Genomic DNA, 25543 nt, shown 5'->3' with positions numbered 1-25543 from the left:
AGAGAGAACAGATTTCTCCCTCGTAGCCCTACAAGGAACCAACACTGCTGACACCTTGATCTTGGACTTCTGGCCTCCAGAACTGTGAGACAAAACATTTCTGTTATTTAAGCCACCTAGTTTGTGGTACTTTGTCACAGAAGACCTGAGCGAACCAATACTGATTTTGGTGAATGAGTGGATGTTTTCCACCGCTCTGGCCTGGCCTACACGGCTAGCCTGTGGTCACTTCTCAAGCTGCCTGGACCCTTGGCCAGAGCCTATAAGAAATCGCCTCCTCAGACACATCTGCAACAACCTGACTCAGGGCAGCATAGATACATTCTCAGAAGGGGGCCGTGGATATGGTCTGTCTCGTGGTGGGGTACCTGGAGGGCCAGATTGGGCAGCCGGCTTCCTGCACTGTCTGTTGGGGCATCCTTTTCTGACTATTTCTTAGAAGCCACATGGAGGATGTTTCTGGGACATAGTTTGTGTTTTCGTATCGGGGTCTGCATCTGGGCCTTGTTGTCACAGCCCCCGACTTCCCCAGATATTTCCACCATTGACGTCATGGCGGCCGGATGCGCTGGGCTTCATCGGCACCAAGGAGGAAGAGAAGGGGGCAGGTACCCTACCCCACGGGTTTCGTTCCGAGAATTGGCCGTCCCGTCCTGCAGCCGGCCAGGCCCAGGTGGGGTGATGTGGGTGCTGGCGGATGTGGTGAGTGACGTCCGTCTGGCCACCATGACAAGCCCTGGGCCCTGTAGACCCGGCCCTTTTTGGGCCATGGAGAGGCCCAAGGTTTGATGCTTGGGGAGCGCCATGCAGACCCCACAGAGACTGGGACCCTCAGGGTCTTCAAATGGTACTATTCTAGAACCTCAGAATCGTAGAACATCATTTCTTAGATTCAAATGATCCCAGAATCTCAAACCCACAGACTCTGTGGGGTCCATGGGTCCAACTTCTCAGTAGGTGAAGGCCTATGTCCCTGGTGTCCAAAATCACTGGAACTTCCCGAAGTTCCTAGTGCCTCCCGCCTGCCAGGCCTGGAATTGCAGCAAGCCTCCCTCCTAAGTTCTGTGAAGGCAGGAGGGTCAGAATCGTCCCCTCTGCTTCCCCCAGCCTGGGGCCAGGCTCTGAAACTAACTAGCTGTAACTCTCCTTGGGCTCATATGTAAAACAGGACAATAATTGTACCCATCTTCCAAAGTTAACGCACATGAAATGCTTAACAAAATGTTGGTGATCAGTAGATGGACCCCTGCAGGGCCTCCATCTCCCTGTCCATTCTGGGACAGCGCTCCCAGACTCACAGCCATTCTGCCAGAGATGGGGAGGGAAGGAAGGGGACATTGAGGCTGGCAGACCTTCAGCTAGGACCTCATGGTGGGAGCAGTCAGAGCCCTGGCCTTTGCCGGTAGAGTCTACCACCAGACTCTCTGGAGGAGCCGTGGGATAGAGGATCCCAGGGACCTGTGCCAACTCTGGGGACACGGCTGAGCTCTGTCCACAGCCAGACCCACAGATATACCGACTGACTTATGTCCCTCTAGTATCACCACCCTCTGGCCATGAGGCCTCCTGACCCATGGGGCCCTGGGACCCCACCCAGCCTAGCTCTTGTGAGGCTAGCCCCACACTGTGACCATGAGGGTCCAACTTGTGAGAGGGTAGAAGGGGGAACGGCAGCAGCTGGGAGACAGCCCAGGGTCCCCCTGCCCCTGTCATGGGTGCTGAGGGGTAAACTGAGGCCCATTGTGGGGGAGAGACACAGAGCCAGGGCCCCACTGAGAGTCCTGAGATCTGAGCTTGGGTCTCAACTCTACCACTGCATCTCTGTGAGGCCTTCAGAGAGGCCCTCCCGCCCATCTCCCAGCCTCAATTTGCCCCTCTGTACTCTGGGAAGGGGAGAGGTGTGGAGCGGATGAGGGCCAGGGGCCTTGTGCTCTGTGTCTGAGTGAGCCGTTAGGTGTCTGTAGGGCTTTGATTCGATAACTGCCGTTCTACCCAGGGGACTGGCTGAGAGACAGAAACAGAGATAGACAAACAGACATAGGCAAACAGAGAGACACAGAGAAGAAGAGCTACAGAGAGAGATGGGAGAGACATGAGGTGGGACAGAGATAGACACACAGAGAGAGAAACAAAGAGAACAAGAGAGATAGTGAGAGACACCGAGAGAAGGAGAGACAGTGAGGAGGGGGAAGGAACCCATAGGAGCAGAAAGTCAAAGAGAGAACAAGAGAGACAGAAATAACACAGGGAGATGGGGAGAGACAGAGAGAGAGAGAGAGAGAGAGAGAGAGAGAGAGAGAGAGAGAGATGCTCCAAATAAGAACAGTTGTTGGTCTCTGGCTGGAGGAGCTGATCCTTCGTTATTCCAAAATAATGAGGAATAATAACAAAGGGCAAGATGCCAGGACCTTCGGCCGGGTGCTATATTGTATTGCAGAGCAACAATCAGCAAAGCGCTGTGGCCCTGGCACCAGAACAGACACTGAGGAACAGAACAGAATGGAAAAGCTCAAATACAGACCAATGTCTAGAGGGAATGGAGTCTGTGATGAACACGGCATTTCAAACCAGGGGACGCTGGAGAATAGATTGTTTAACAAATGGTTCTGGGATAATTAAGGGGAAAATAAAGCTAATGACTAACCAGTCCATTTTTCCACCAACCCCTTCCTGCCCAGTTTGAAATGTCACCCTCATCATGTACCCTAAAATAAATTCCAGATCCATTAAAGAGATAAATAATAATCTTATATGGATCTTGGGTTTATTGTATGCCAGGCCCTAGGCTAAGCATCTAACAAGGTTGAGAGATTTAATCCTTACAACCAACCTTTGAGGTCAGTACTATTATAACCATCACAGTACCTATGAGGAAATGGAGGTATCGAGAAGTTAAATGCCTGGCTAAAAATCACACGAATTGCTTGAGCTGAGGCTGGGTTTGTCCCAGACAGTCTGGCTCCAGTACCCACACTCTTAACCTCTACAGTAAGTGGAAAAAATGAAGCCATAAAAGAGAATAAAAGCCAACACAGGTGAACATTTATCTCATTTTCAAGTGGGAAAGGACTTTCTAAGCACAAAACCAGAGACAGTAACCGCAGAAGAAAAGACTAACCTTGTTGACAATATAAAAACATCATAAGCATCACAAAACAGCATGAACAAATAGCAAAACAACTTCAGTAAATGATGAATTGAGAGAAAATATTTGCTATATATGTACGGCTGATGGAAGGCTAATATCCTTTTATATAAAGAGCTGTGACAAATCAATAAATAAAAACGATGAACACCCTATTAGGACTAAGGACTTGACCAGACAACTGAAAAAAAAAAAAAAGCACATATGGTCAACAAACAGTGTAAGTTATCGAAAGATGCAAATTTCAACAACATGGTAATATTTTTCTTACCTGTTATGTTGAGAAAGGATTAAAAAATGACAATACCCACCCACGGTTAGCTTGAGTAGAGGGAACATAAAACAGGACAACCTTTTGGAAGAACAATTTGCAGAGAGGGTCAGAAACCTTAAAAATGCACAAACGCTTTGCCCTAGCCACTCGATTTGTAGGAATCCGAGGAACTAATACGGGATGATTATGCGAAAAAACTAGAAACAACCCGAATGTCCAAAAATCAGCACTTGGTCGAACCAGTCGTGGTTCATACCAATGTGAGGACAGTCTGAACAGTTATGAAAGATCATACGTTGAAACATTTTTCAGTGACCTACAAAAATGCTCCTATTCATTGAATAAAGCAGAAACAAAAGCAATAGATAGCTAGATAGCATGATTCTAATTTGGTTAAAAAATACTAACAGTTAACACTCAGTGAGCACTTGCTAAGCCTGCAGAGACGAGGTCACCCCAGACCTGAATGGCCTGCTCTGTTCCTGGACATGGATCCCGGCCCTCCCCCCACAACACGAGGTCCTGAGGGTAGAATCCCACAGCTAAACCATGGTTGACAATTGCGTGAAGTGCCCCCCTGGAGGGTCTCCTCATGCGGTGCAAGCGCAAGTTCAAGTTAAGTGCTCAGCCCAACCCGACAGCCCACAATCCTCTTTCGATTGGGGCAAACAGAATTGATGCTCATTCTTGTAAAATGTAAATGTCCTCCTCGACATTACTCAACACACTGTTATTAAGCGCCAACTGTACAAAGCTCTGTGCTGGAGGCTGGGGGTAGAGGGGGAGAGGCAGGCAGGGGGAAGGCAAGACGAGTGAGCAGGAAAGGCGGCGGGAGAGACGGAGGAAAGGAGATAAATGGAGTGTGGTCAAGTTGGAGGAGACAGCGACAGGGGAGATGGTCAGAGCCAGAGAAAGACAGAGGGGTGGAGAGTCTGCGTGCCAGGGAAACAGAAAGAGAGGGGCAGAGAATCACGAAAAGAGTGAGACAGAGAGGGACGGGAGATATCGAGAGAGAAGAGCCAAAGGTATGTCAGAGACGTCGCTGATATTTCCAGTTACACCTGGACAGTGTTTCAAGTTGTTCAAAGCTCTGAGATTCATAAAGACTGGCAGCTGATATATTTAAAAAATCCTACCCGTCCACACATCGATCCATTTATTTATCTTTGCCTCTGCCTCAGCACTGATTAAGTACTTGATCTATCAGTCCTCTGGCATTTGTTATTAGTATTATTACTGTAAAAAATACCTTACCTGACCAGGATCACAGGAGCTGCTGCGTGTGTCTTGCTGGTCCCCGAGGGCCCCTGACTACCCTCCAACCCAGTGCCTACCTCACTGTCGTCTCTTCCGCTGGACCCGCATCTGGTGGGGGAGAGCGGGGACACTCACCTTGGTGAAGTGGACTGACAGAAAAGGATCAGCCTGGCTTGTGGGAAACTGTCACATATCAAAAACAACTTTGCTTTTATACCGAGAAGAAAAACCACGGTGTGGAAGCCACAGACCTCTCTCTTCTAATAATCCAATTTTTTTTTTCGATGAGTGTGTATGCTGATAATCACGGGGTGGGGGGGGTTCTCATAGTTTTTTCTCTCTCGCTCTCTCTCTCACTCGCTCGCTCTGTTTCTCCTCTTCTTGATTATGAGACTTAAACGGAAATTTTGAAATTTTGGGTTTTTTGTTTGCCCTTTACGAGTCATCTGAAAATATGATTTCTTCCCCTCACTACAGAGGTGAGAGGTATCAATGAGATAACAGGGCTCATGAGAAACTACAGTTTTTAAAACAAAAGTGTGTAGAGTTAGAAAAAAAGGGAAAAGAACTCAAATCACAGGGACATCCCAGGCAGGGAGAGATGCCACTCTGTGAGTGAGGGGATATTTGAGGGTCTCTGGGGAAAGGAAGAAAGGAACTGAGATGCTACATGTGGATGGGAAACACCAGGGAAAGAAATGGAATAGGGCTGCGTTTCCAGAGGCCTTGCTCTGGTCCAGGCCTCAGTTTCCCCTTAAGTGGAATTGATACGGTCATCACGGTCTTACTGCCCAGGGGTGGGAGCTCCGGATACTCTTGCAACCCATCTTCTCACAGAGGGTGAGAGGCATGGAAATTACTTCATGGAGAAAAAATCAGGGAGTCCCTCCCTACCCCCGACAATTCACAGAATCCAAGAGTCTGAGAATCATTGGCTCCCAGAATCCACTGAACATCACTGAGTGAGGAAAGGGAGAAAAGTCTTGCCTCATTACATCTTAGGGCCTGAGAGCTCTGACCCAGAGGGGGAGGTCCCAACCAGGCCCCAGTATTAATGAATCCATCCTCACAAAGCCTAGAGAGGCTCGTTGGGACCCCAACCTTCTCATGGTCAGGGACACCATGGCCCGATGCTTCTGAGGCCCTCAGCCTTTGCGATTTTCTACTTCGAAAAGTCCCAGTTTCCAAGGATTTAGGATTCTAAATATCCACCATCATCCCCGTAGCCGACAATTTCTCAGATTTTCCATGTGCCACATGCACCGCCGAACACTTTTCACAATTATCGTGTTCAATCCTCACCACAGCCCTTGGATTTCCATCTTGTCGTCATGGCCGTTATACAGATGGGGAAAACGGAGGCACGAAGTAGTCGGGCAACTTGCCCAATATCACAGAGCTGGAGGATAGGGGCCCTGCGTTCCATTGGTGCTGGGCTTTGAAACCGCCAGGTTTCCTTGAGCACAACGGTCTCAGGTTTTAAATTCTAGGCTGCAATGATAGGGAGGTTCTGAGATTTGGAGATTCTTCTGGGGGCTTGAAGGTTTCAGGTTGTCCAAGACTTGGCGGCTGCATTTCCTCACCTCCGCAGGCACCCCCTCCAACCAATGGTCAACAGGGGAGACCAGCCCCCAGGGGCTTCTCCTGACAGGCTGTGGCTGAGACTCCCTGCCCTTGGCTCTCCAGTGCCCTGCATGACCCAGAGTTCTGTCATCCAATGTCCACTCCAACCCGTCTGCAAGACTGGCTTCAGGCCTGGGAAAGAGAAATTGGAAACAGATTTTTATTCACATGGTATAAACCTACTGGCCAAGACCCCCCCTTTACCCTTTTGCTTCTTTTCCTCCCACCATCTCCCAAATCCTCAAAAGAAGGAGAGCCTCTTTCCTCAACTCAGACTCACCTTTCTGGAAAAGCCCAGAGGGGGCTGGTGGCCTGGCTTTGTGAAGACAAGAGAAAAAAAAATAGGTGAATAGAAAAAAAAAAACCTAAAAAAAATCAGCCAACAGCAATAAAAAAAAAAAGAACCCAACCCTCCCTACCATTAGTTCAAAACAAAACTTTCACTGGTTGAGGCTTCTGAGTTGGTGGGACATGTCTGAGACCCAAAGATGGCCTGTGTGTGCCAGGCAGGCAGGGGAGGCACCAAGTGGGGTGAGGTCTCAGGTTGAAGGCCTGCAGGGACCCTGCATACAGCAGGGGCTTAAAAGATATGGCATGTGGTTGGGAGCAAGAGAGGGGGTGAGGCGCGTGCTCATCAGGAGGGAGTCCAACTTTAGGGATGTCCCTAAGGTTAATTAATGACCCCTTGCTCCCTGTCGACTTGGTTCTGAACATTCCCTACATGTCCCATGTAACTATAAACCAGGTCAGTTCTAGAAGCCGAGGCCCCATTCCCTGCCTCAGGACCTGTTCCCTCCTGAGAGAGGGGGCTGGTTTTCTCTTTCAGGGTCCGAGGTGTGGGCTACATCCTCCCCAAACCATCTCTCCCTTACTGTCACTTGCTCCATGAGAGGAGTGCCAGAAAAGAAGGAGGAAAGCTGAGTGACGGGTGATGCTGCTGCTGCTGAGAGCCAGGACCCTTGCAGAATGAGGGGCGAGGGGTCAGGTGGGCAGAGGTCCCCATCTCCTCTCTGCACTGGACTATATCCTCTCACATGGGAGGCTTCCGGGGGAGAGTGGACAGGATTAAATAGAGAGGTTGGTGAAAGTCCCCAGAGAAGTGGGCCTTTGACAAAGACTTGAAGGAGGTGAGGAAGGGAGCCATGTAGATATCTGAGTAATTCCAGAGGAAACAGCCAGGGCAAAGGTCCTGAGGTGGGAGTGTGTCCGATTTGCTCAAGGTCTACTAAGGAGGTAAGAGTGTGGTTAGAATGGTGTGAGTGAGAGGAAGAGGAGTAGGAGGTGAGGTAAGAGAGGGGACTAGGGGGGCCGTTAAACCATGCAGGACCTTGTAGCCTATGGTCAGGACTTTGGCTTTTACTCTGAGTGAGTAGGAGGCCATGGGAGGGTTGTGAGTAGAGGAGAGATGTGAACTGTCTTAGGACTTAACAGGATCCCTCTGATTGCTGAGTGTAGAATGGACTTTAGGAGTGAGGATGGAAGCAGAGGGATCAGTGAGAGGGAGGCTACTGCAATGATGAGGGAGGCTACTGCAGTCGCTACATCATCAGCGACTGATGATGGCGTTGGCAGTGGAGGGGGTGGGGAGAGGGTATATTCGGGAAATATATCGAATGGAGAGCTGACAGGATTTGTTGAAGGATGAGAGTCTTGGGGCCACACCGGGACACAGACAACACCCTAACTCTGTGGGCAGGAAGGAGTCCCTGGACTACTTAACAGCTTGAACTTTTAGGTGAGGAAAAAAAAGTTATATCTTGTTTAAGCCCATATTATTTTGTGGGGTTTTCCCTGTTATTTGCAGCTAAACATACTGATTGGTTCCTGGCCCATAACCCCATCCTGGACACTGAGACCTGAGGAGGGGAGCCCGCCGGTGGAACTGCCTCCCTCCTAGGGATGCTGTGAGTCAGAACCCTGCATACAGTAGGTGTTCAGAAAATCCTCCCAGGATGAAGGGGGAATGTATGAATGGCCATGTTCAGTGGACACAAGCTACAATTCTGTTCCCACGGAAGGCGGGATCTCAAAGGAAGAGTGAAAGGGGAATGAAAGGAGTCCACTAGATGAGGAAGAAGGAGCAGCACTCCTGGTAGAGGGAACAGTAGGAGCAGAGACCGGGGACAGAAAGAAGGGAGGTGAGGCCACTGTGGGGTGTGGAGCTTCAGTCCCGCAAGAAAGACAGGGCTTTGATTTGTGATTACGTTAGTCAGTATCTGCCAACATGCCCGACCAACTCCTGGCTGCATAGTCACGCTCAGTGTTTTCTGAGCTGGAGTTAGAAAAAGCTAATCTTCCCCGAAAACGCAACCTTTCATTTGGCCATTCATTCAACAATGGTGCCAAGTCCTGGAGAACACTGAGGGTGATAATCAGGGGCATTCTCGGCTGGTGGCACCGCTCAAGCAAAGGCTCGGAGCTGGGTTGGGCAGACCCACTAACTGCAACAGGAGAGTCCGTTTTGCTTTCTCAGATCTCACACTAGGATGCAGTCTAGGTCTTCAGGGGCTCTGGGCATTCATAGCCCTGGGGCAATAGGGAGTCACGGAGGGTTAAGGAGAAGGTAAATCCATCCATGAGAGGCATACTCTTTCTAAGGGCTGCCTGCACTCTACGGTTCAGAGGCCCGACCACTCTACAGCTCAGACGGCCTACGAACCTTCCTCTCCTCTAGCCTCCTTATTGGCTGTTCATCCCCTCCTTCACACCAGCTACAACATCCCCGTTGGCTCTGCTCTTTCCCGTCCCACCTCTGGGTCTTTCTGTCCCGATACACTTTCTAGCTTCAGCATTGGTTCATCCCGTTCTTGCACTGCCCCTTGAGGTCTCAACTGCCTTCACTCTGACTCCCCCATTGGCTATCTGCTACCTCTCTTCCTCGCTCTCGCCTTCATCACCCACCCCATTGGCTATTCCCCTCCAGTCCCGCCTCCGAGGCCGCTCACATACCGCCTCTTGGTCACCTTTTGGTCTCCGTATTGGCTAGTTCCGCCCTGGCACCGCCCCTTGAAGGTGTAGTGCACACTCACAAGACTCTCCATTGGCTCGCTGCAGCCATTATCGTCATCCCTCCTCTACGTCACCGCTGCACGGCTCCCCATTGGCTGTTCGCTGTCTCTACCTTCCGTCCCACTACCTACGCAACCCATGGATCTCCTACTGTTCCGGCCTCTCCGTTCGCTCCCTGCTGCCCCCATCGCCTGTAGCCATTCCGTTTTCCCTGCCGCTCCCACGCCGCTCCCGCTCACACTTCCCCATTAGCTGTCCTACTTCTGCTCTCTTCATCCCGGACCCCGCACCCCCCCATTCACGCATCCCCATTGATCCCCGATCATCCCGCCTCCTACACCGCCCACTCTCGGGTATCCCCATTGGCTGCGTGCTTCCCCTGCACTCGCTTCACCGTCTACGTCACGCGTGCGCGGCTCCCCATTGGCTCTCCGCTATACCTGTCGTCTCGCCGCCTACGACCCCCCCCCCGTGAGTCGTATCCCCCTCCCCCCGGCGCTGGCCTTCCCATTGGCTGCCCGCCCCTTCAGGCCCTGCCCCCGCCGGTCCCGCTGCCGGTGCCGTCGGTGCCGCCGCCGCCGCCGCCGCCGCCGCCGCCGCCGGTATGGCGCGCACGGCCCCTGTGGAGCCCCCGCTGCGGCATCCCGCGCCCCCCTCGCCGGCCGCGGGCGAGCCCCGTACCTCAGTCGAGGCAGCGGTGGCCCCGCGGAGGGTGCTGTTCGCCGACGAGGCCCTGGGGCTGCCGCTGGCGCAGCTGCGCCGCTACCGGCCGTGGGGCGGGCCCGGGGCGGGCAAGATGGCGGTGGCGGCCGGGCAAGATGGCGTCGGCGGCGGGGCTGACGAGGACGACGATGGCGAGGATGGGGATGAAGGGGAGGAGGAAGAGGAGGCTTGCCCCGAGCCCTCGCCGCTGTGCCCCGTTCCCGCTGGCGGGGGGTTTTACCTGGTGCCCACATTTTCGCTGCCGCCCGCGCCGGGCCGTCTGGAGCGCTTGGGGCGCGTCATGGTGGAGCTGGAGGCACTGCTGCCGCCTCCCGGAGCGGTCCCCGGGGGTGCCGGGGTGTGGGTGCCTGGGGGGCGCCCGCCGGTGCTGCGCGGGTTGGTCCGCGTGCTGAACCGCTCCTTTGAGAAGGCGGTGCACGTGCGGGCCTCACACGACGGCTGGGCTTCCTTCTGCGACCACCCAGCGCGCTACGTCCCGCGCAGCCCGCCGGGGGCAGGAGCGGGAGGACCAGGAGCAGGAGATCCCATCCTGGATCTGGGCCTTGGCTTGGGCCCCGGCCAGGCGCCCGCCTCCTCGCCCGACGACGGCGGCCGCACCGACCGCTTTGCCTTCCAGCTGCCCTTTGCTGAGGGTGCGGGCGATGGGGCGCGCCTGGACTTCGTGGTGCGCTATGAGACCCCCGAGGGCACTTTCTGGGCCAACAACCACGGCCGCAACTACACAGTCCTGCTCCGGATTGCACCCGCTCCCACACCCACTGATGCCGAAGGGCTGCCCCAGCAGCAGCAGCTGCAGCAGCTGGAGCCACAGCCCGAGTGCCAGGGTCCCGTGGAGGCTGAGGCCAGGCAGCTGAAGAGCTGCATGAAGCCGGTGAGGCGCAGGTAATGTCTGCCAGCGCCACCTCCGCCAACGCAGTGCTGTGTTTAGGATGGAGGACAAGCATTCCGACCCAGGAGCCCCTGAGGCCTGCTCTCCAGGACAGGGAGGAGGGCGCATTCAGTCAGTCGGTCAAAGAGTAATGGAGACCGAACATGTGCTAGGCTGTGTTTTAATTACTGGGGTTTCATTCATTTATTGAATTGCACTGTAAAGCCCTGAACAAGACAGACATCTTACCTGCCCTCAGGGAGCATACAGGCTTTTATGAGAGACAGTTTGAAAAAACCAGCAGGTGGATAAGATACAGACGAATAAGTTTAGCTGCTGAGAGGAAAGTAAAATAGAGTAAGGGGACAGTTTGGGAGGGAATAGCTGCTTTAGGTAGGGTGTTTGGGGAAGGCCTTTGAGAAAGTGACTCCTGGATGCTGATAAGAGTTATGCACAGATATGGGGAGGGAGAGAGTTTGTAGAAAAGGGAACAAGGAGGACTTTCTGAGGAGGTACTGTGTAAACTGAGCCTTGAATGATAAAGAGGAATAGTTTTGCACACATAATGGGAGCAGAGGTGTTCTAGGGAGAGAGAACAGCAAGTGCAAAGGTCCTGAGGTGGGACTGAATCTGGTGTGAACGAAGGGTAGTGTGCTGGAGCGGAGAGAACTGCAGTGATATGGTAGTGTGGACCAAGGTCCTTACCAGTGGGAGGCAGGGAATCTGATCCCCATTTGATGGAGCAGGAAGCCAGAGTTCTAGAGGGAGAAACTGGTTGAGGAAGTGATGGCTCCTGGCTTTTCCAGTTTGGCCATGTCTGACCTTGAAGCCTGTGCAGTCTCTTTACTGTTTTGCTCTAATTTGGTCTGATATCTCCTGTGGAGTTGAGGGGCTGAGCCCCTGCTCTCACAAGAAGCAGTGGCTCTGGCAGAGGCAGAACCAGATGGGCCTGGACTGTAAGCTCTTTACCTTTGTTTTTGCTGTACCACCTGTGATCATTCAGGGCTTGGGAGAAGGAACCACTTAACCCCAGAAGCCCCTGATACAAGATCCTCCTGGGTTTTCCCTATCAAGCCATGAGTTCTTCAAGAGTAGCAGCTAGGCCTGATTTTGGGGGGAATCACCTAAGTCTAACCTGGGATAAGTAGATTCTCCAAGCACATGTGGGAAATGCATACATTTCCCTGCTCCTGGGAGGACTGGAAATGGGAATGGGAAAATGCTGTTTGGACCTTGTATATGCTTGATCAGAAGCCTCTGGCTGCAGCAAGATGTTTGTGATCCTGGAAGGGCCTTAGGCTATGAGTGGTTCAGAAGGGTCTAGCTTGGGGCTTGTGGGCAGATGTGCCTGGGTAAGTGAGCAAGCAGACAAGTACCTACTTACCAACCTGTGTGGGTAACAGTAACCTGAGACTATCTGAGCAGGGTAGGCAGCATGGCTTTCCTTACAGGCGTAAGAGTGTGGATTCTGACATCAGTGCCTGGGTTCAAATCCCAGTCCTGTCATCTGTTAGCCTTATGATCTTGGCCAACTCATTTAACCGCACTGTGCCTCAGTACCCTCATCTGTAAAGCAGAGAGAATTATTGCAGCTACTTCACAGGAGATGAGTAAGAGCACTCAGAACCAAGCCTGGCTCTTAGTAGTGCCGTATAGGTGTCAGTATTAATGCTTAGGGAATCACAGATAGTTCCTTGGATTCCCCTCCCAAACTCTGCTCTGTCCATCACCAGCTGTGTAGCCTTGCCTCAGTTTCTTCATCTGTGAGCCTCCGTTTTCTCATCTGCTAAAGGGGAACGACAGTCAATTTGTGTGCTTGGATTGGACGCAGCAAGCATGGGCAAGGTAACTGAAGCATGGTGTTAGCTTTGAAAGATTAACAGTGGCCAACATTTACTGATCTCTGTGTTGAGAGCTTCAAGTTTGTTCTCTCCTGAGTCCCACTGTGCATGCTGTGTGGTGTAGGTGCTATGGTTATGCCCATTTAATAGAGGGGGAAACTGAGGTAGCTCAGAGAAGTGAGCCAGCTTGTTCAAGTACACTCAGCTAGTGAGTGATAGGACCAGGGAGGAGACGGTAGGGACGTTTTTTAAAAACTACTGTTCCTCTTGAAGGCCTGATAGGATTCAGGGCAAATTCTGCATTTCGCTCCAGGTGTTCCCATGTTCCTAGCATGTCTTGCTTTCCTTCTAGCTTTTTTTTTTCCTTTATAGATCTTAAGTGTGAAGCTCAATAGATTTTTACATATGTATGCCCTTGTGAAACCATCACCCAGATCAAGATATCCAGCCATTCCAGTGCCCCTCGCCTTAATTTCTGTCACTTTTCCTGAGTCGTCATTCCAGCTGGCTGTCGTGGGAGCCTTGTCTGTAAGACGTGTCAGTTTGGGTAACAGAGTTTGGTCATTTTAGAGTGTGAAAGGAAGGGAACAGAGAAATCAAAAGCTTGCAGGGCCAAGGTGGGTGGGAGGGTGTTTTTCTTTTAACATACATGGGTGGTTTTAAGGAGAAATTGAAGCAGCCCGTTCAGACAATTGTTTTGGTATCTGGCCCCAGGTCTGTGGTTCCTAACATGACTTATGATATTATTTTAAGTGGGCAGATGGCTTTTCGATAGCTTCTTTATCTTGATCTCAGCTCTTGCAAAGGGGAGGTCGGTGCTCATTGCAAGATCAGCGATAAGATTTTCTTTGTAGGTCGGTGGCTTTCTTGGCGAGTACATTTCAACTTATTATTGTTTTAAAACCTGCGTGCTGCCGGTGACTTGGAGTGCTGTTGGAGAACAGCCGCTGCCTGCGACCCAGCCCTTCTGGGAGGTGGTAGAGGATCTTAGGGGATAGCCTCAGCCTGCGGGAGCCCTGTTGTAGAGGGCTTCCCATTCAGGAAGTGTTGCCTGCAGGTCCACTGTGCACCAGCACAGCCACGTCACGTGGGGACACGGGAGAAGTCTGTGCTAGCCCTCGGGATACAGCTCAGAAACTGAAATGGCTGCATTCCTCGAGTTGCTGGCCCAGGCTTTTGATAACCCTTAGGCTTAGAGCTGATCCATCAACAAGCATTTATTGAGGGCCTACCATGTGCTGGGCACAGTGCTATGTTCAAACAGGGCCAAAGCTGCAGACTGGCGCTAACATGTCAAAGGGCCGGTGGTGGAACCGGGTGGGAGGGGCAGGGATGGAGGGTTTGTTGTACAAGACCTGGCAGAGACCCTGCGGAGTATTTGCGTGTACAGTCTCATCTAATCCTTTCAACATTCCCTGTGAGATAGATGGTTTCGATCCCTCTTTTCTGGATGAGCAAACCGAGGCTCCCAGAGTCCAAAATCCCAGGGCTGGTGTGGGGAGGAGAGCCCTCCAGGTCTGCCTTGGCTTAACACCCTTGGGAGGTGTCCTATTCCTTTTAAAAATAAAGACCAAGAAAGTTGCAGCATGGCTTTTGAGCACCCCATGACCTCTCCCCCAGTCTGGCCTCCAGGGCATCTAGTCTCACTTCATGCCATCCTCTGCCTTCTGAGCTTCTGTCACTGTGGTCTTTCCAAGGTGCTTTCCCCCTTCCTGCCTCAGGGCCTTTGTCCATGCTGTTTCCCTCATCAGGAATGTTGGTGCGGTTCCCACTGCAGTCTCATTTTGATCCTTCAGTTCTAAGAGTGCTTCCTCCTGGAAGCCTGTCCATCCCAACCACCTCAGGCCCGGGTCTTTTTATAGCAACTGACCAGCCAAGCAGGCAAGCCCTGTTAGAGAATGTCATAGAGCAGAGGAGATGAGCATTGCCACAAATCCAGGGTCATTTTCCACCCTGCCTGGCAGTCCTACTGTTTTATTCTGATCCACTCTTGTCTCGTCCCTGAGGTGACTCTTTCAAATGTTCTTTACCTTCAGACTTCCTGCTTCAAAAAAACAAGTAGAAACTATAAGAATGGAACTCCCCACAACTTGTAGCCCCCAAGCCTGCAAACTGATTTCCCTCCTTTGTGTTACAGGGGAGGAGGGAGGTCCTTTTCCTCCCTCAGGCCAGTCTCCCCATTTGTGCCCTGGGTTCCATTTTTCTGCCACTTGCTCCAGAACCTGACATAATCAGTTACCCTTTCTCTCCTGGCAGCTTTTCACTGCCCTCCTCGCTTGAGCCTCTCTATTGGCCTTTACACATGCCAGTGTCTCTGCTGTCTTAGAAATCTGTGCTTTGACCCCACCTCTGTCCCCACTGCTCCTGGCCAGCACCCAATCACCCTTCTCCCCTTCACTGTCGACCCCCCTCTAAAGAGTTGCCTACACTTGTCTTCTCCACTCACTTCTGCCCCTGCATCTGCCAGATTCCATAGGTGGTTTTTTGGAGTTCTTGAAGTGGTTGAGCACTCCTATTTAAAACACTTTCTTACCTTGCCTTGGGACCATCCTCTGCTGCTTTTCCTCTGAACTCTCTGGTTCTTCTCTTTCTCCCTACTCTTTCCTTCAGCCTCATACATACAAACTCAGTATCTCTACTTGGCTGATGTCTCAAAGATGCCTCAAACTCCCCTTGTTCGAGATTGACTCCATCACCTCCTCCATAGAGTCCTCAGCAGCCCCTCGCTCCCTGACCCCTCCATTGCTCATTTTCCTTCTAAGCATCTTAAGCCCTCCCTGACCCTGTAGTCTGGGCCAAGGCCCCTTGTTCTAGGGCATTCTTTCCTTTTCTGAAGGCCCTGACCTCAGTTTGTAGTTAGACCTTCATTAGGGGATTATCGGATGACCCTCTCTGCCCTGCTAGACTGTAAGCTCCGTGAGGGGTAGGGACATGGTCTGCTTTTGTTCACCACTGTATTCCCACAGGGCCTGCCACGGTGCCTGGCACTTAACAGGTGCTCAATAAATGTTTGTTGAAAGAATGAGTGTGAGTATCTTTTTTTGATGTCTTCCTGCACGCTAAATTGTAAGCTTCCTAGTCGGGTTTGCTCACCATTGTGTCTCCAGAGTCTGGCCCTGGGCTGATGCACAGTAAGCCCTCAATGATTTTCAGGTGTACCTGTAGCTGAATGGATGGGGACCCAACTTGCTATCTGAGTTGGCAGTTGGGAAATCAGAACAATCAAAGTCGAAACAGGATGGGCCAGGGGTCATCTTAGTTGTCTGGAGTGAGGATTTTAGTGTGAAAGTGATCCTCTTTTATTCCACGGAAAACTGATAGGGCGTCATGGTCGAGGATGTGGGCCTGAGGCCACGTGTTATGAAAGCAGCACAGCCAGAATCTGAGCTGGGTGCTCCTGCTCTGGTGCCCCAGTTCTCAACTGCTGTGCCGGGCTGGGTGATGTGTCTTACCAGCTGGGCAATGCTGGGCAAGTTGCTTTCCTCTTCAGAGCCTCAGTTTCTCTCAGTGGGAATTTGGAGTGGAGTACTGTTTGTTAAGCACTTTAAAGGAGACTTTCAAATATTTCCTCAATCTGCCTAACAGCTCTCTGAGGTAAGTATTACTATTATACCCTCTTCACAGATGAGGAAACGGAGGCACAGAGAGGTTAAGTAACTTGCTCCAGGTCACACAGCTGGTAGGTGGCAGAGCTGGGGTTATTCAAAACTACATGTCATGACCCTTTATTAAGATGTGAAATAAATTTACTGGATTCCAACAAACATTAAAAAAATAGCATAGAAAATAATGAGTGCATCACAACATGTAGTAAAGGTAAGTTATCTCATTCAAAGAACAACTGGTTTTCAGAGATATGTATATATGGGTGTGTGCTGGGTTATGATGTAAAACGTATTTCTTACCGTGGGTCACGGCCAAATGAATGAAGTCATTGCTGTAGCAGAAGCTCATAGCACAACAAACTGCTCAGCTTCCTCCCTCTGCCCTACTGGATTGTCCATAAGTCCCAGAACTGACACTGACACAGACTAGCTGGGGAAGACAGAGCAGTACCCCACATAACTTGGTGGCTTTCACAGCCTCCTTCAAACCCTGTTGTTTTTAGAAAGCAGATGGCTCAGGGTAACTGGGATTCCAAGTATCTCGGGCAGATTTCCGAAGCCACCTGTCCCCTCGGAGAGTCAGCGTTATCTTCAGGCTGACTGCATGGGAGCTGGGGTCTGCTGAGTTTCCCTTTGGGTTTCAGTGCATGACCCACTTTGGGCTGGCCAGGTTCTTTGAAAACACGAGTGTTGGGGGTGCTCTTAGAGGACTTGGGTGGTGGTGGCAGTGATGTGACTGCTCTGAAAGTCTGCTTTGCTCTTCTCCACAGAGGTTGTCAGCCCTCACTTGCTCACTCACTCTCTGACTGTGGCGATTGACTTTTTTGTTCTGTCTTGGCTGGCCTAGGCTGGGGCCCACAGCACCTCTTTCTGAAATCTCACACCCTGGTCTCCCTGGGTGCCTTCTGAGGTCAGGCCATTGAGTCTCCTGATGGCAGGAAGACTTTTCACACCCAGGAGACAGGCATGCAGGCCTGACACGGCCCATCCTAGACTACACTGTCTTGACTAGTTCTCGTGAGAGCACCCAGAGGATGAGTGCCCAAGATGCCCCCTGGTCTGTGCTCCAGTTCGTGACTGCCCACTGCCCTTGAGGCAATACCACGTGGTGTGTGTGGGGTTGGTGCCAAAAGAGCAAGTTTCCTTCTCGAAAATTAGCAAGCATACGGGAGGTACAGTTTTGTTCTTAATCTCCCTCCCCATTTTTCTAAGAACCCCTCTTCTCTGTTACTGATTAGTGAGTCAGTATACATTTGTACTCCATTTCTATCACTATCCTCCTTTTGATTAAAGTCATAGCTGCCTCCGAATATTTACTGTGAAAGACAGTTCAAGGATATTTAGTGTTTTTTTTTTAAGCCCACAGTTTCACACACTGTCTTCAAAATGGAACCCTCTTTGGATGTTATCAGTGTGGTGTGTAGTTAGTAGTTAGTAGGTGTAGATACTGTTCCTTGAGCCTCAGTTTCTGCATTTGGGAACAGTTTCTGCAAAGGGAAGGGTGTTGCTTTGAAGGAGAGATGTGAGGGTTTTCAAATGACTTGGTGTATCAATGAAAAGGGCCCACGGTGGAGGAGGTGAACAATAGATGCTGTGCCTCCTGCTTTCATCTCTCTGACTTTGGAAGTAGGGAGAGTGACCTGTGTACTTCTGCTGACTTCGTGGATTTGGGGATTGGCTGAATTACTTGACGTGATTTTTGGATGTTCCCCCTCTTCTCACCCTCCCCGGCTTTGGAAGAGATGTTCTGGGGGCTGAAGGATTTGTTTTGTATTTGTTTTTCTTCTCTCTCTTTTTCCTTCAAATGGACCATGAAGTTCTTTTCCTGCTGGTTGGCTGCATCCTGAGTTCCCCTCTCTTCTCTCTCATGTACATCTAGGACTCTGGAGTGGCTTTTAGAAGCCTGGTTATCATGCACCTGCACTGGGCCAGATGGCAGGGGAAGGCTTGCCTAGCCCTGCCCTGGGAGGAGGGCTGCCTCTCTGTTTGTTTGCGGGTCTTGAGGGTGCTTGCTTTAGAAGACCCTAGGAAGATGACATTTTCTCTAATGAAGGACTACACCAGCAAAAGAAGTCAGCAGAAATTGTGTTGGGCCACAAATCCAAAGACCTGGATTTTTGACCTACTAAGGGGAGTGGTGCAGAGCCAAGCCAATTTGCTCCGAATCCCCCTTTCTCATCCGTGAAGTGCAGGAATTGATGGCTGGGCTCCTGGAGTCACCTACTTCATGCCCTGTAGTCTTCTGACTCAAATACCTCTGGTGTGATGTGTGAGCCCTAGTCTGTGGAGAAAACCAGATGGTCCCTTCCAGATCTTCCAGACTCTAGATCCATGTACATGGTTCAAGCTTCCTCCCCAAGGGTGCTAATAAAAACCAGTTCTTGCAGCTATTTCTGTGTCTGGTGGTCTCCTAGCCACATGTCCCCTGAAGGCAGGGAAACTGGGAATGAGAGTGTGGGCAAAAGGCAGATCAAAAGCAAAGCTTGAATGAAGGTGGAGGGAGGGATCTTGTCTATTATTGCTGCCTCTTTCTATCTGCCCTGGAAAGGATTGGAGATGAGGCTGTGGTAAGACCCCAGCCTCCCTCATCCAAGAAGCAGCAGTTTGTTGGTTGAGAGCACAGACTTAGAAGCTGAATGACCTGGGTTTCGATCTTTGCTGCATGACCTTGAGCCATTTACTTGGCTTCTGTTTCACCATCTGTAAGATGAGGATAATAAAACTGCCTACTTCAAAAATGTAAAAGTACCTATCTCATAGGGTTCTCATGAGAATTAAATGAATATATGTGAAGCTATGCTATGAAGTACCATAGTAAGCACTATATTCAGGTCAGCTAGTGATATTCTGTTTCTGTAGGTAATTGTGAAGGGAACTGATTATCTGTTTTCAAAAAAGTTGCAACCACTTACCGAAATGTCAACATCATCCTGTTACTTCTGAGGAAGAAAAAAGGTTTGAGTTATTACCTCAGCTCTTTTCAGGTCTCCGCATGTGTTTTAGTTAATGGTTCCCTCATTTGCCTTAATTTGTAAGCAGTTGATACTCATTGGTGAGAATGAGAACAGCGATTTCTCCATGATCCTCATACCCTCACCCCTGGCAGGGACTGACTGAAATACCCTTGGTTTCCACCACTCAGACCTTGGGTCTGACTTGCCTGGCAAATGAGGAAAAAGACCAACAAATATCTATGCTTGATTCAGCCCCTGCTCTGTGCCAGGCCCTGGTGTCTGGCTTGATGTCCTCATTTCCCTCGACTGCCCTGTGCTTGGTGTACACATGCTGGCTCCCCTGTGCTCCGTTTTAAGGTGAGGAGGGTGAGGTTCAGGGAGGTTAAGTGCCCTGCCAGGCTGATATGGCGATGGGTGGAGGGTTGGCGGAGGGACCTAGGCCTCTGTGATCTCAGGTTACTGCCTTTTCTGCTGACCTCCTTCCCATTCTCCAGTTGCTTCCTTCCTTCCCTTTGCTGTTTCCTGTGCCCCACAGTCCTTGCTTGCCCTTTCTTGGAAAAGATGGTTTCCTCCACAGCCAGAAGTATACTCTAAAGAAATGATCCAAAATGTTCATTAAGCTATGCCCAATGATGTCTGCCAAAGTCTGCTTTGTGGGAGCAAGATGAAGGAAACAACCTAGCTGCCTAGTAGGAAGGGAATGGCTACGTACATTAAGGTCAACCCATGTGATGGGGGTAGTAGCAGCCATTTCAAATGTTTACAAAAGTATGTAATGCTGCTTCTTACTGTTAAATGGACAAAGCCAGCTGCAAAATTATGCCCGCAGAATCTAAACGATTCACAGAATGTGTGGAATGAAATTTTCCAAAATGGTAACGATGGTTGCCTCTGGCTGATGTGTGACTTTTCTCCTGCTTCCTTACGCTTTCCTGTATTTCGTCAATTTTCTACAGTGAGTGTGTAGGACTTTATGACCAGAGGATAGAAAGAGGCAGCAGAAGAGAAAACAGCAGCTGTCAGGTGAGGGTGGGCCAGCAGAGAGGCTCAGAAGGTGCCGGTAGGTGGCAGAACCGGCCTTTCAGGGCATCAGATCCATGCATTCTCTCCTCCGCCCCACAGGCCTAACGAGGAGGAGCTGAGGATGAAGAGTGCAGACGATAATACCCCTGCTGTGGGTAAGCAATTGGCAGGCCGGGGACTTTTAGCTTATATTTACCATTTCTTTCTTCCTCCCCTTTTCTTTCTCCACAAATTAAGAGGCATCTTCTGCCTTAGACTGTCACAGAAAGCTTCAGAGGCAAATCTGCCAGTTGGCTAGAAGAGTATATTTTCTTAACCAAACCAGGCTTGTTTATACCCTTGCCTGGCCCCGACGCTGTCCTCTTCTTTCCAGCAGAGCGTCCTGATGTCCAGGAGTCAGTGGGTCCCTTGGTGGCCCCCACGCCTCTCCGTCCGTGGCCCCAGATGACACTTCAGGTAAGCAGGCCTGGCAGCCTCTGGATGGACAGCCCGATGGGAGGCTGGGTGGTGGGGCTGACTTGCTCTGGGTCTCCCCTAGGTTGGGGGGTGGCCCCCCAAATCAGAACTTGGTGGCAGAAGGGTAGAATGCAGTTATTTGCCTGGGCTTATAGAAATGTCATTTGTTAGTTTAGCAAATATTTATTGAGTGCTTGCTCTGTGCCAAAGACTGTTAGGGACACTGGTAATACAGTAATGACCCAAACACTGTCTCTTCATGGGGCTCACTTACATTTTAGTGGAGTGAGACATAATAAAACAAAATAGCAGTTAAAATATATGGTATTTTAGATGATGATGAGTGCTAAGGAAAAAGGAAATAAAGGGATAAGGAGAGAGAGAGAGTGTATGTGTGTGTGTGGGGGGGTGTTGGGGGAGGGAAGACGTTTGCAACTTCAGATTGGGTGGCCAGGGAAGGCCTTGGTGGTCAGTGAGATTTGAGAGAAGATCTGAAGAAAGTGGAATAGTGAGGCATGTGGATAACTAAGGTAAGGGAAGAACATCTCAGGCAAGTGCAAAGTCCTCAAGGTGGGGCCGTGGCTAGTATGTGTGAGGAACAGTGAGGAGGAGGCCGTGCAGCGGAGCAGAGTGAGTGAGGGGGAGCGGCAGGAGGTGAGGTGGGAGAAGTGGAGGCACAGATCACATGAGGCCTCACGGGCCATGGAGAGGACTCTGGCTTTTACTCTGAATGACAGGGGAGCCGCAGGAGGGTCTTGAGCAGAGGAGGTCCATGATCTGACTTAGGATTTAACAGGCTTCCTCTGGCTGCTGTGAGGAAAATGGACTGCAGGGTTGAGGGTGGAAGCTGGGGGACCCTGAGGAGGAGGCCACTGCAGTGGTCCAGGTGAGCGATGCTGGTGCTGGCAGGGAGATAGAGAGATTCTAGAGATGTAAGTGTGTGTGTGTGTGTGTGTGTGTGTGTGTGTGTGTGTGTGTTAACTTTTTATTACAAAGATTTTCAAACATATAACAGTAAAGAAACTGGGAATTCCCTGTCAGTCCAGTGGTTAAGACTCCGTGCTTCCACTGTACAGGGCATGGGTTTGATCCCTGGTCGGGGAACTAAGATCCCACATGCCATGCGAGTGGCCAAAAAAATAAATAAATAAATAATAAAAGTAAAGAAACCAGTATAATGAATCCACATATACTCATCACCCAGCTTCAACAAATTTCAACACGTCCATTCCTACATTTCTCTATACCCCAGCCCCTCCTCTCACCTTCCCTATGGAATTATTTTGGAAAAAATCCAGACTTTATGTCATCCTTGAATACTTTGGTTTGTATTTCAGAAAATTAAGCACTCTTTACAAAAACCCCACAATGCCACGTTACCCCTCAGAAAATTAACAATAATTCCTTAGGATCATCAAATATTTGGTCAGTGTTCAAATTTCCTTGTCTCATAGGTGTTTTAGGGTCCAAACAAGGTCAATACATTGTATTTGGTTGATGGGTCTTTTTAGATTTTTAAATCTGTCTCACTTTTCTTGCAATTTGTTTGTTGAAGAAGCCTTGTTTGTCCTATAGAGTTTCCCACAGTCTGGATTTGGCTGATTGCATCCACGTGGAAACACAGTTCTACTCCACTTTTATTAATTTATTCTATTTAATTAATTTCATCTAGTATTAAATTTAATTACTATTACTTTTATTAAATATAACCTGTTATTATTAAATTAATTTAAATAGAATTGATTCTACTTAATTCTATTTCCATTTTATTTATTAGCTGGAATTCTTCTCTAAAGAAAAACTTTCTCACATCAACTATTTGGCTACCTTGAACATATATGCCCTGAGGGTATATAGTTTGTATAGAAAAAGCTGGATAAATACTTAAAAACTTCCCTTTTATTTACCAGTTTTCAGAAGAAATGAACTTCTCCAAAGGTGACCAATTAAGGGTTTTAAGTTTTGGGGTGGCATTAATAACTCATAAATTTTAAACATATTTGATGAGTTTCAACCCATTGCACCTATTTATTTATTTTGACACTTAAATTGAATTGTCTCTGGCCAGTGGGAGCTTATTTTCATTGGCTCTAGAGTTCTTTTTTTTTTTTTTTTTTTTTTTTTTTTTTTTTTTTTTTTGCGGTACGCGGACCTCTCACTGTTGTGGCCTCTCCCGTTGCGGAGCACAGGCTCCGGACGCGCAGGCTCAGCGGCCATGGCTCACGGGCCCAGCTGCTCCGTGGCATGTGGGATCTTCCCGGACCGGGGCACGAACCCGTGTCCCCTGCATCGGCAGGCGGACTCTCAACCACTGCGCCACCAGGGAAGCCCTCTAGAGTTCTTTTGATACATCCCCAACATTCTTTGAGCACTTTCTCACATTCTTGTATGTCAATATGTCCCAGCCTCATCTTGTACTTTCCCTGCCCCGAACCTGGGAACAGTCAGTTATTTCAGAAGCCCTGATTCCTTTCAGTGGAGAATGGTATTTAGAAACCAAGATCTGGGTGCTAGATGTGCTTGTTGCTACTAGATTGGTCATTGTTTCTAGGCCTTGTCAAAAGACAGAGCTAGGAAATACATTTTGTTTAAAAGAGAAAATACATGAATTCATATGGATATTCTGGATATGTTTTGGAGGTCAACCAACAGTAGTTACTGATAGTCATTCACCAGATATTGGTGCCCACTGAATTTCTCAGCTTTATGATCTACAGGAAGCCCCCTTTTATTCCACCTAATTTTGTTATTTTAATGTAGACGTAGTCTTTGGAGTTAAGAAAATTATAGTTCTTTATGGAGTTTTCACTTGGAAACACCTGTGGGGCTGGATGTGCGCTGTCACCAGTTCTCACTGTCTCTGCTTGTCCCATCCCTTCCTCTTCTTCATTCCCTTCCCTTTCTCTCCCCTCCCTCCCCCCCTCCCCTATGGCTCCAGGTTTCTGAAGTTACAGTGACTGGCAAACCCCCAGAGGAAGGTGATGTTCCCAGAAGCAGTCCACCTGTGGCTTTCACAGAGGTCCCCCAGGCACCGGCCATCAGGATTCCCCTCTCTTCCTCCCTCTGTGGCCTGGGTGGCTCTCCCAGGGACCAGGCCTCGGGGCCCGATGCAAGTGAGGGGGCAGCTGGGCCTTTCCTGGAACCCAGCCAGCGACAGGTGGAGGCTACGTGGGAAGTATCCAGAGAGAATGGAAGGGGCCGAAAGGACCCCACAGTGGGAGCTATCATGGATGAGACCCCTGGGGGTCTGGAGGTCGTGAGTGGGTTGGAGGAGCTGCTTGGCGAGGACACCATTGACCAGGAGCTGGAGCAGCTCTACCTGTCCCACCTGAGCCGCCTGCGGGCTGCCGTGGCTGCTGGTGGGACAGGAGGTAGTGGGGAGGGCCCCACAGATGGGGGGGTATCTCCCAGCCATCCCCTGGGCGTACTCACGGACCGCGACCTGATCTTGAAGTGGCCTGGCCCTGAGCGGGCCCTGAACAGTGCCCTGGCTGAGGAGATCACGCTGCACTATGCCAGGCTGGGGCGTGGTGTGGAGCTCATCAAGGACACCGAGGACCCTGATGAGGAGGGAGAGGGGGACGAGGGGCTCCCCATCATACCCTCCAGCCCAGAAGGGGACACCCCCAAGGAATCGCCTCCGGAAATCCTCTCTGGGGCCCATCCTGTGGTAGCTACTATGGGAGATGTGTGGCTCCCGTGGGCAGAAGGCTCAGGATGTAACAGCCCTGTGGTTCTGAGTATGGAGGGTCAGTTCACTGGGGCTCCAGAGAAGGGGATGGGCAAGGACGCTGACTCTTTGCATGTGAATAGGGTGATAGCTGGGGTGACTGGGTCACCAGGGGGGACAGAAGTCCAGATGGAGTTTACCACTGAGTTGGCAGACAGATCGGTTTCTATATTCGGCAAGGAGCCAGCTGCTCCAGTCCTGCAGGGGCAAGATCTCCCCCTCCTTGGTTCCTTGGGGGCTGAAGTCTGTCCTTCCAGCCTGGCCAGGCCCCATGTGAGCTCCCAGGATGAAGAGGGTTCAGGCCCAAGCCTTGAGCCCCCAAAGAGGTCTCCAACCCTAGCAGCCCCTGCAGAGAGTGTGTGTGTATTGCCTCCCCAGCTCTGGGGGCCCTTGACCCAGACTCTGGGGGTCCTGGCTGGGCTGGTGGTGGTCCCTGTGGCTCTGAACAGTGGTATGTCCCTCCTGGTGCTTGCGCTGTGCCTCTCTCTGGCCTGGTTCTCGTAGGAGCTGCTTGTGAGATCAGCAATAACAGGCTTCCCCCTCTCTGGGGAGGGGTAGCCCCTCCCCCCAGAGGGTTCAGATGGGATGTGTGGCCTGTACAGCGAAGGGTCCTTTGCTTCTGAGAATGCTTGACTGGAGAGAGGCCTTCCTGTCCCTTAGCTCTCCAGTCAGCGTGGGGCTCCCTGCGGTGATACCAGTGGAGAGAAACAGCATGGGTGGATGGTGTGAGTGAGAACTTTCAGAATGGAATGGGGCATGTCCTCCCTTCCCATCCCGCCCCCCCCAAGCCTGTATTTATTTTTGTATAATTCTCTGGATGAGGGAGAGTGGTCATGAGCTGGTCTTGGGGCACAATTACCCAGAGATATATTTATTAACAGCCAACCTGTGCAACCTGCTGGAGCTTTATTTTTAATTTAATTTATATAGAGTACCTATTATTATATGCCACAATACAGCTCTATGAGAAACGATGTGTCTTGTTGTGCAATGTTCTCCTGTTCGGGTCTGAATGTGCAGGGTGGTCACGTTCTG

General features: G+C 50.5%; 2 protein-coding genes across 8 annotated transcripts in view; one reads left to right on the top strand and one right to left on the bottom strand.

Annotated features, from left to right (window-relative positions):
* Positions 1-10564, bottom strand: part of FOXP3 (forkhead box P3) — a 19580-nt gene extending 9016 nt beyond the window's left edge. The window contains exons 1-2 of one of the 2 annotated variants that reach the window (XM_060138730.1): positions 10252-10564; positions 4812-6431 (exon numbers count right to left, since the gene is read on the bottom strand). The gene's annotated coding sequence lies outside the window, so the exon portion shown is untranslated. Of the gene's footprint in view, positions 1-4811; positions 6432-9989; positions 10085-10251 lie in introns of those variants that run through there. The other variant, XM_060138728.1, reaches the window with a different exon arrangement.
* PPP1R3F (protein phosphatase 1 regulatory subunit 3F) lies at positions 9896-25543 on the top strand. 6 transcript variants are annotated; one of them, XM_060138720.1, is made up of 4 exons: positions 9896-10913; positions 20422-20477; positions 20699-20778; positions 23717-25543. In XM_060138720.1, exons 1-4 carry the CDS (start codon positions 9913-9915, stop codon positions 25010-25012), a joined length of 2433 nt encoding a protein of 810 aa, XP_059994703.1. In that variant the 5' UTR covers positions 9896-9912; the 3' UTR covers positions 25013-25543. The 6 variants fall into 6 exon arrangements, with proteins under 6 accessions (XP_059994703.1, XP_059994702.1, XP_059994704.1 ...); XM_060138719.1 differs by having other exon boundaries at positions 20696-20778; XM_060138721.1 differs by lacking the exon at positions 9896-10913 and adding an exon at positions 17578-19656 and having other exon boundaries at positions 20696-20778.

This window comes from Lagenorhynchus albirostris, chromosome X (assembly GCF_949774975.1).
Source record: "Lagenorhynchus albirostris chromosome X, mLagAlb1.1, whole genome shotgun sequence".
In the NCBI taxonomy this organism is placed as follows: domain Eukaryota; kingdom Metazoa; phylum Chordata; class Mammalia; order Artiodactyla; family Delphinidae; genus Lagenorhynchus; species Lagenorhynchus albirostris.
This window is presented reverse-complemented; position numbering and strand designations above follow the sequence as displayed.

Coding starts and splice junctions, on each gene's coding strand:
- PPP1R3F (XM_060138719.1), top strand. CDS start 9,913: ATGGCGCGCACGGCCCCTGTGGAGCCCCCGCTGCGGCATCCCGCGCCC. Junction 10,914..20,421: donor ATGAAGCCGGTGAGGCGCAG/GTAATGTCTGCC, acceptor TCCGCCCCACAG/GCCTAACGAGGAGGAGCTGA. Junction 20,478..20,695: donor CGATAATACCCCTGCTGTGG/GTAAGCAATTGG, acceptor TCTTCTTTCCAG/CAGAGCGTCCTGATGTCCAG.